The sequence below is a fragment of the Halyomorpha halys genome, unplaced genomic scaffold (genome assembly GCF_000696795.3).
Source record: "Halyomorpha halys isolate HHAL.00 unplaced genomic scaffold, Hhal_1.1 Scaffold129.1, whole genome shotgun sequence".
NCBI classification, from domain to species: Eukaryota; Metazoa; Arthropoda; class Insecta; order Hemiptera; family Pentatomidae; genus Halyomorpha; species Halyomorpha halys.
Window position 1 is genome coordinate 82,332 of NW_027106999.1, and position 9,846 is coordinate 92,177.

The 9,846-nt window shown below is 29.7% G+C and overlaps 1 protein-coding gene across 1 annotated transcript; it reads left to right on the forward strand.

Annotated features, from left to right (window-relative positions):
• Positions 1-1,666: 1,666 nt before the first annotated feature.
• LOC106678237 (uncharacterized) lies at positions 1,667-9,808 on the forward strand. The gene is made up of 3 exons (XM_014416648.1): positions 1,667-1,894; positions 5,750-5,935; positions 8,503-9,808. The coding sequence occupies exons 2-3, from the start codon at positions 5,752-5,754 to the stop codon at positions 9,636-9,638; spliced, it is 1,320 nt and encodes a 439-aa protein (XP_014272134.1). The 5' UTR covers positions 1,667-1,894; positions 5,750-5,751; the 3' UTR covers positions 9,639-9,808.
• Positions 9,809-9,846: the final 38 nt, after the last annotated feature.

Here is a 9,846-nt window from a genome sequence, read left to right on the forward strand (position 1 = left end):
CTCGAAAGTAGCGGCAGCAACACTCACGAACTTGAGTTGCCGATCCTTGTAACAATGTCTATGTGCTAGAAACATCAATTATAATGGCTCCGGAAAATTATTGACCAGTTTGCTTTCGCCAATTGTGAGTTCAATATAAATACAGCAGATAAGAATGGCACTTTAACCGTTTTAATATATTCTTCAATTGTTTTTCAGTTTTTGATTTTGGCCCCGGTTCGGATCAGTATTAGCGGAGATACGACTGTGTACTCATATTTTTACTTTCCTTACAACGTCTTAAAGAAGAGTTTTGCAATCGAGTCAAATTTTTGATGTGCAGTTTTGAACGGTTCAGTCCATTTTAGAGCCCTCTTCTGGACTACTAAATCTTGAAAAGGGACAAGATAATTACCTAACATTTTTATTATAATGCTCATGTCTTACTATATATGCATTTATATCATACTTTTTTTAGTAGTGACTATAGTGACCATGATACTATCTGTAGGTCACCACCACTTAAGCTACCGCTTGACCGTTAGGGCTGATATGACGTGAATCATGATAATTACAAAAACATCGTATTATTTCTTGTATATATTTTAATGTCACATATGTAACAACCATAAAGTATATTATAATATACATAAATGTATTATTAGAATAATTAATATTATAATCTTACTCTAGCATCTCTCGATTGCGTTTAATAGCTCCAGAGAGATAAATTAGCACAAATCAATGAACCTACGTATGACGCGCTATCCGCTGCCCCAAAGGGACAGTAGAACTTCCACTTCAGGGAATTCTCCTCGTTTGAAGGAGGCTGTGAGTTACCTTATACATGGTGGTTAGTATGTATAAACACGAGTAGATTCTAGTGCTGTTTTTGGTAATGTATATTGAACTTTTATAACTAGGCCTTCTCTGAATCTTTCCTTCCTAAATCTTTTCTTCCTTTCGTAAGGACAATAGCTAGGTCTTGTGGAACTTCCTATCCTCTTCACGACTGTAGGCTAGTTTCCTTCCTGCAGAGTGAAGTTTCCATCTTGCAAGGACCTACAGCTAGTTCCAAAAGGACATTTAACACCTGAATTTTACTCTCATAGTCACTTTATTACAAAAATTAGATAGTGATAAAAAAGTTAGGATGATGTTTCTTTGATCACTTTCACTTAGACAATCTCCATGCTCATTTTCGGTTTGTGAATTATCGCTCCCGTATTAGATGGATGGCCAACAAAGGAGTATTTCCCGCAAGCAGCATGATTTTAATTATAAATTAAACACTTGCTAACACCTTCACTTCTTTATTCATGAATACTTCTTACTTCATGAAGACTGGTCCAAGGGGTGGTTTAATAATAATGCGACTGTATCATACAGTGTCATTACCATTTACGATTTAAGTGATTTTTTTGCAATACTTTCCACTTCATTGGAATCTTAAAGTTGTGTATGATTTACCCAACAGAATTGTGTGATTTATGGTGTCTTTAATAATTTTATATTTTAATTCTCGTTCTCCTGTTTTTATGAAGCGAACCGTCTTAATATTCTTTTTGAAACGATAGGGTAGCCAAACTATTTACAAATAAACCACGCCTACTTATATTACCTCGGCGTTTTAAAATAGACATTTCTTTCTCTATGGATTATACTTTTAGTTTGTTTACCAAATTAAATGAAAGTAACAATGAAAGAATGACAAGATTATCGTTGTCTTATTTACTTTAAAATGAACTATTGAATTGTAAATTCCAAACTAAAGAGATAATTTAAATGGATTGTACAATACTATTGTGAATAGTACAATCCAATTTAATCATTCAGTGAAATTGATGTTGAGGAGTTTTATAAAAAAGTTTATGTAAAAAGTTGTGTAAATATAAATATCTACAGTTTAAGAAAGGTAAAGAACCTTGTGTGGTTTAGAATGTTTAATTAGATCTTAAAAGTTTAGTTTGGAGCAATAATCTACTCTGATGAAGGAATACATTAATCTTAGCTCTTCATTTAAAACCATATTTTATATTTAGATGCTCCTAGGATTTCTTATGAAGTGTCTTGATTTTATAAGTATCTCTTAAATTTGAAATTATTTTAGTGATGAAGTTATTTTTGATATGGCGGATGTTAGTGAAAAATAATGTTGCTTCAGTTTTCAGCAAAGTATTTTTAAGTTTTCAATTTAAATTACTAGTAAAAATTTATTGAAAACCAAGTATATCCTATTGAAAAAAAAACTTCTGTAAAACAGTATCTGAATGAAAATACATATAATAATAAAGACTTCAAAATTTTAATTTGCTTGCATAATAATGTGGAAAAATCTGTTTCGTCCCAAATACTAATCAAATTATGGCCTTTACATTCGTAGGATATAAAGTTACCTAAATTATTATTATTTTTATCCTAAAAATTTCATTTAAGGTTTTATTTTAAGGCATATATTTTAATAAATTGTTTTTTGACTGGGGTCAATCATTTTTTTTGTACTAACTGACAAAAATTCCAATGCTTCAGGTTAGTGCGACCCTTGGCCTCCTGAATTATCTTCTACTATTTCTCTCTGTCATATATTTTTTTCCAGTTGTAACTCCCATCTTCCTCCCAACTCTATCCACTTCATCCATCCATCTGCTTCTCAGTTCTCCCCATTTTCTTTTTCTACTGAATTGTGCCTCCAATATTTTCCTCTGCATTCTTTCACCTTCCATTCTGACTACGTGTCTTGGCCATCTCAGCCTACTTTCTTTGATTCAATTAATAATAATAGATTGTAATTGATTCAATTACAAGGTCTCAATCTAAGCATTACTCTTGAATTTTCCATTCACTGTTGTCTTGTGTTTCTCTGTAAATCTTTTTTATTCTTTCTTTTGACCACTTTCAATTTAAGGCAGTCTTCTTGGGACTAGAATTTTGAATTTTTTTTTTTATAATGTTCATGTATATTATTTATTCATGTGATTTTAATTGGTAATAAACATTCTCAAAAATTTCTTGCAACTTGCAGACAAAATTGTGAAATTATCAATAATTATTTGTTAATAGTTGATGATTTCTCTATTTTTAAATTTGGTACAGGCAATACTTAATAGCAGAAAGCCTCATCTTTGGTAAAATATCACTTGATTAATTTTACCTGCAACCTGAGATCATCTATGATTTATGGTATTTCAAGAATAAATGGAGAAATCTAGCATTCTTTAAGTACTATTTTGGAAAATACATTGATTAATTGTTAGTATATCATTGTTATTAATATTTATAATGCCAATATATTGAGTCTATTTTTAAATTATTTATATATTTTATTAAATTATTTTAAATGATAATACATTTCAAATAATGTCCAGCCCTATTTCTAACATCAAAATAATCATCTTTACTTGTTTGGTTATTTATCATTCATGTTTGAACCATTGTATCATTTTTTAAATGTCACATGCAAATTTTTTTTAAATAATCTGTGATTCAAAATCCTTTTCATTACAAAAAAAAGATCAATTACTTATTGTCACTATTGCAACACTCGACCGAGAATTTATATATGTAACAAAGGGATGGAATTTTTAACTAAAAGCCACCCCGAGAGTCCCCACATAAAGGAAATCACAGGTTTGGGAGTGGAAGAAAGCTTAGAATAATTATAGCATATTATGTATTTTGTTATAAAATTTGAGAAATTATTAATTTTCTTTTTCAGTTTTGTATTTTTTCTAGTAATACTTTTCATGGATTTTATAGAAAAGAAAAACTATTATTGTACTAAAAATAAATTTTTTATTGAGAAAATTTCAATATTCTCATTACTTTGTGTCATCAATTTAATGTTTCATTGACAATGGGAAAACAAAAAAAAACTTCTGTGAATTAAATTTGGTAATTGAGCAAATGAGCATGTTGAAAACTGATTTTGGTAAAAATTAATGCTGAACCAGCAACACTTTATGTCATGAAATTCAAACATTCAAAATGCCCATGTGTGGGAGTTATGAAAATGGAAGACAGAAGTACATTCATATTTAATGCTTAATTTCTCTTAAAGATTCTTTAAGTTTTGTTTTGTAGAATGTGTTTGGTGGTTTGTTTGCTTTCACATTCACATAAGAGAATTGAGACAATTTAAATTTTATTTTTAAGTTGAGCATTAACATTCAGAGTGACGGATGGGTCGGAGGGACTCTTAGCACCCTTCATTTGTTTTAGATTTTGTTGTTTTGAACTAATTATTGTTTTTTTAGTTTGTATAACCAATTTTCATATAAATTAACAAGTGCAGTAAAAAATGCATTGCGTTGGAAGTATGAATTGATATAGGAAGTGAACAAAAAATTGTAATGGGTTCGACTGGCCCACCTGTTTTAGTTTAAGCCAATAATGACCAGTTCTGCTCCAGGAAATAATCGCTCTTTTCTTAAAAGCAGATCGCTAGTTATATGATCTGGATGTCGATTGCTTTTCAAGATCTTAACCATTTGGAAATATTATACAACCTCCACCTCCATTTCTGATTGCAAAAGGCTGAACTATTCTTATAGATTCTGTTCCAGTTACTTTTTGGATTAGTGGAGTTTATTACAGTGTTCAAGCTCTAATTTCTAGTGAATTTTGGTCACTTATTTTTTTTTTTTTGATTCTTGGAATAGATGCAATCTCATTAACCTTAAACATGTAGGAGTATTAATTTATCTTAATCTACTTTGCTTAATTAATCCACAGCTACTCACAATATATTCACCCATGGTCCATCATTACATTGGTTGTGGACTGTTTGAATTGACAGATATTAAGTATGGTTCCCAAAATACTTTTTCTGGTGTTCTATTAATATTCTCCCTTCCGATTAGGTGATTTAATCAATCTAGCTTGGTCTGTGAATCTTGAAAGTTTACTTTTTAAAGATATTGTAATAGAAGTTATAAAAAATTACAAAGTCATTGTTTCTTTTTGTTTTATTTATTTTAAAAATATTTCTTTACCTTAAAAAAAAAAATAACATGGTTAATGTAAGTGGGCATGTACAGGATTGGACCAAACAACACAACACCAGGATTTGGTGATTACATTACTGAAGATACCATTAGGAAGCCTCGATCTTATCCTTGAGAACTTGTAAGATGTTATTTGAAGGTTCTCATGCTCTCACTGGTATTAATGATCTCAGACTTTCGTTTCAAGGGGATTGATAGAATGCTAATATTTATCAATTTATCATAATTTATGTTATTTTAAGAATAATAAAATATATGATGATTAAAGGTGAGTGCAAGAGGGATTCATAATGAATGAAATACTATGAACAACTGTTAAGATTAGATACTTAAATTGTTCAACAGATTTTGTGTTTCTGTTTTAAATTTTCTGTTTTTCCTTTTTGAAGCACTAGTTAATCTTTGAAATGATCAGTAATCTATTGTATCTGGGCAATGTAAATGTAAGGTTCATTGGCAAAAGAACTATGTGTCTTGTTGTGAAAGACCTGTAGTAATTTCAAGACAAAACAAGCACCAGAGAAATCCTTGAGAGAGGGTTTTTTTCTCAAAGAACTAAAGATGCATTTATCCTAGAAATAGGTGCTGACATTCAAGATCTGCCAAAACTTAATGTTTTTACTTTATATTGATAGTTTTATTCCTTCATTGCGCAGTCAAGTCCTTGATAACTAGTATCATGTTGAAATTATTTGAATTTGTAAGTATGTTTGAGCTTTTAAAAATATCTAATGCTATAATATGCATATAATACTTCTTTTTTCTAGTTATGGATATTGTTGGTAAGCTTCCTCTTGAAATTGGCCAACACATATTTAGCCACTTATATGCTGATGATTTGGGTAGGTGTTTACGAGTATCGAAACAATGGAGAAGAATAGCTAATGATAATATTTTTTGGAAATATCATTGTTCGAAATATGGTGTTTGTGATAAGGAAGAATCTTATTCAGGTAAGCATCATTGAAATGTGTATTTTTCTCATAATACTAATTTTTTTTCTTTATTTTGTCAATAATTTTAATCAATACTGTGGTGGATTTTCTTTTTAAAAAATAATTGAATGGTAAAAGATAGTTAGCAAATACCTGACCCAGATTTTGTAAATCTTATTTTGCCACCAATATTTTTATTTCTTACCATTTTTTTCACTTTATATGCCTTTTGTACTTTAATAAACCTGTTTGAAGGGACATAATCTTTTATTATTTATTATGCTGAACACTTTTAGATCTATAAAAATAATTAATGATTAAGAGCTCCATTGGTGTTTTAGAATTAGATTTTCAAGCTATTTTTCATTATAGTTAAGTTAGTTTGCCAAATTAAATATGACAATATTTTTTTTTTACTTGTATTGAATGTTATTAATTTTTATGTAATGTTAAGGCATATTGTTAATGTAAATCCGTTTAGTTCTCCTTGTTCTCTATCATCTGAATAGTACCAAAACAGAAGTCTTGTGTAGGCTCTTGCTAGTTGTTCCTTATTTATTTTTAGTATCCAACTAAAACTCGTAATCTGCTAATTTTTCATTCTGTTTAGACAAATTGCTTTCCATTCATTTAATTGTTTCACAATTAATTTGACATCTTATTAAATACATTTTTTATGTCAATTACCTTCATTATTTCAATGTTTCTTTGTTGCAATTTCGATGCATTATCTAGATGTTCAACTAATTATTTTATTATTCATTTTCATTTTATTTATCAGTTTGAAAAAACATAGTTTTTTGTATTATGATTAGTAGAACATTCTCTTATCTTTTCTAGTCTCAATTCTGTTTCTTCATTTTGGATTCTACTGCTAATTTTTGTTCCTGAATGTTTAGATAAAACCTTGAATTACACTATACTGGGTACAGGCTAACTTTGTTGTATGCTTAAAATTTTTTTTAAAATTATTATTTTAAAACTAAACTGGTTCCCATTTTCAGTAGTTGATTCCTCTTGTAATTAAAAATGCCTGAATAGTTGTTGTAAGCTCTAAAAGGACATGTTGAGCTTTTTGGACAGTGAATGTGAATATTAGATCAGGGAACTTTAGTGTTCACTTTCTTTTTACATCTGTAAGATAGAACTATTACTTTAGTTTCAATTTTTGTTTTTTTATGTGGCTGCACGGGTAAAACCTGCCAAAGGCTGCCTCTGAATAAGACAGAAGATAGATCCTGATACTTATCATTCCATCTTTCTTATGAATGTAGGAAAATGGTGAGGATGATGAATGAAAGCATGGGGAAATTGAACCAGCTATGAAATTTTCCTTGCAATGTAAAATTTTGATTTGCTTTTCCATTCTGATAGCCATTTTTAGTCCAATAGTGTTTAGATGCAGTAAAGCTGAAATGAAAATATTGATTACTGATTTAGAATGTTTCTTCATTATTAAGAAGTTCATATCTATTTTTTTTTCTGAGTAAATATAATCGATAATTTGAGGATATTCGATAATGGGTTCTTACCAAAATGTAGATTGTTAATACTGGACAATCCACCAGCTTTAATCTGATATTAGACTTAAATGAGCTCCAAAACTGCAGCTCAGAGCAGGTTAAGGCACTATTTTGCAACCTCGGTAAATAAAATAACAAACAAAAAACTAACCAGATTACCTAAACGTTGATAGCTTTGCTTTTAAACCATCCTTGATTGGTGCCTCAATGAACTGCTCTTCCTCTTCCATCAAGATCTGACCATATAATTGTTATATACAAAATGTAATAGTATTCCTGTACTGTTTATAAGTTTTTTATTACTTCTGTTGTTAAATAAATCTATTCTTCAAATTTCTGTTGGTCATTATTGATAACAGATCGGTCTATTTTTTCTAAATTAATTTTTTGAAGTATTTATAATTGGAAGACAAGTTGTTGACAACATAAATGCAGGATTGAACTAGATTTTTCTTATTATTGTTGGTTTATCTAATTTATTTTTTCTGTGTAAAAAAAAAAAAAGCTTGTGTAATTAATCGCTATTACATAATTATATTAGGTCTAGTCATAAGTAACTTCCGATGCAGCTAAATAGACTCTAGTTACCATTACAAATTTTTGTTTTTACTATATAGACGAAACTTCATTTAGTCATTTGTCAACTGTTTTGTTTGATAAATGTTACGCTAAGCTATTTTTTAACCTCTGAAATGGAGGGTTTTTGAATGGAAAAACATTCAATTCTGAAGAGCAAGTCAGGTAGACTGTTGAAAACTTCTTCCAGTCCGAACCAACCACATTTTACAAGGTAGGAATTGATAAACTGTCAGGAAGATGGAAGGAGGTTATAGATAATATTGGTGAATTAATAATAAGTTATTATAATTTTGTTATTAATCAGAGCAAAATAAATGTCTGATAAAAAAACGGAAGTTACTCATGACTCGACTCTAATGAGTTTATTATGAAAATATCTGATATTTTGATTTAACAACTTATATCTGATTTTCATGTTGTTACCTTCAATTTTATTTATCTAATTAATCTTATTTCTTGTACTTATTTCATTATTGTTTTTAGATAATTCATCTGATCTTTGTCATTGGGCTCTGATATGGAGATCTTTTGCCATTTCTCTTGCTTATAAATGGCTCTCAAATAATTATCGATCGATTGAACTTTGTAAAAATGACTACGAGGGGTTCGCTTCGCACGGTCAACAGATCGTTGCATTCTCAAAGACTTTCAATAATCTTGATATTTATACCATTAAGAAGAATACTAATCGAGCTAGACTTGTGATGTCTATCGCTCTTTGTTTCCCAAAAGAAGGGCCTGCTCTTCTTGCCATGGATTCAAATTATATTGCCGTTGCTAAATATAATGTTATTCTACTTTTTAAAAAAAATGGAGACAATTATGAACTAAAAACAGCCTATGCTGTTATTCTTAGTACTGTTATACAAACCAACAGGGATTTCACAGATTTTGTTAACCATCATATCACTTATGGAGCAGCAGTTGAAATAGATGTGGTTTCAAACAATATTCTGTGGTTATCTGATTTAGAAGGTTCTTTTGTTATTAACTTACAAACAGACCACATGACAAATGTGTTTACCTATGAATGTTCACGTCTTCAGGGTGAGATTTATGTTACTTGGTCTGATGATTCTGTTATAATTTACAATATAGAAGGTACAAATGAGACTCGTCTAGAGAACATAGATGGTTTGGAGGACGTCAGTGCTAATATGACATTACTTTCTTTGATAAGAGGTTTTGTGCCCGATACTTGCCTCATTGAAGTTTATGATCTGGAATCAGGTGAAGAAGTATTGAGGAAGGAAATGCCGACTTATACTTGGATAAAAATGCACCCGACAGAAGAAGTATTATTTACTTTAGAAGCATCACGTGATGAAAACGTATTTAGAATTACGTCTTGGTTTGTTAGGACTGGTTTTCTTAAATGGATGTTTGAGTGTAACAATAATAATTTCATTTCCTTTTGGGAATTACATGTTGTTTGTGAAAAATATTTGGTTGTATGGCCTACAGCGTCAGGTGATAAAAAGTTTTATTTATTCGATTTCGAAACTGGTAAATGTATTTATGAAAATTCGAGGCCATCTGGGTTTGTCAATTTTATTTCTGATTCCCTGTGGATCTCTTGGCCCGATAATAAGTCAATAGCTATCCGGTCATATCTTTAATTTCCTGTAAATAAAATTTAATTTATGTGATAGAAGTTTAAAAAAGCTTCAAAATGTGACTCACTTTTATGTTGATATTCTTTGTGTACATTGATATAATTTAAAATGTATAATATGAGTTAACCTGTTATTTATTGGCAAATAAAATTGTTATGTTTGTTAGTATTTAACCAATTATTGTCTTATTTATTTCATTTAACCCATTAAA

Bases quoted from the DNA above. Each gene is read 5' to 3' on its own strand.
- LOC106678237 (XM_014416648.1), top strand. From the start codon at position 5,752: ATGGATATTGTTGGTAAGCTTCCTCTTGAAATTGGCCAACACATATTT. The intron at 5,936-8,502 runs GTAAGCATCATT...TATTGTTTTTAG, and splicing joins TAAGGAAGAATCTTATTCAG to ATAATTCATCTGATCTTTGT.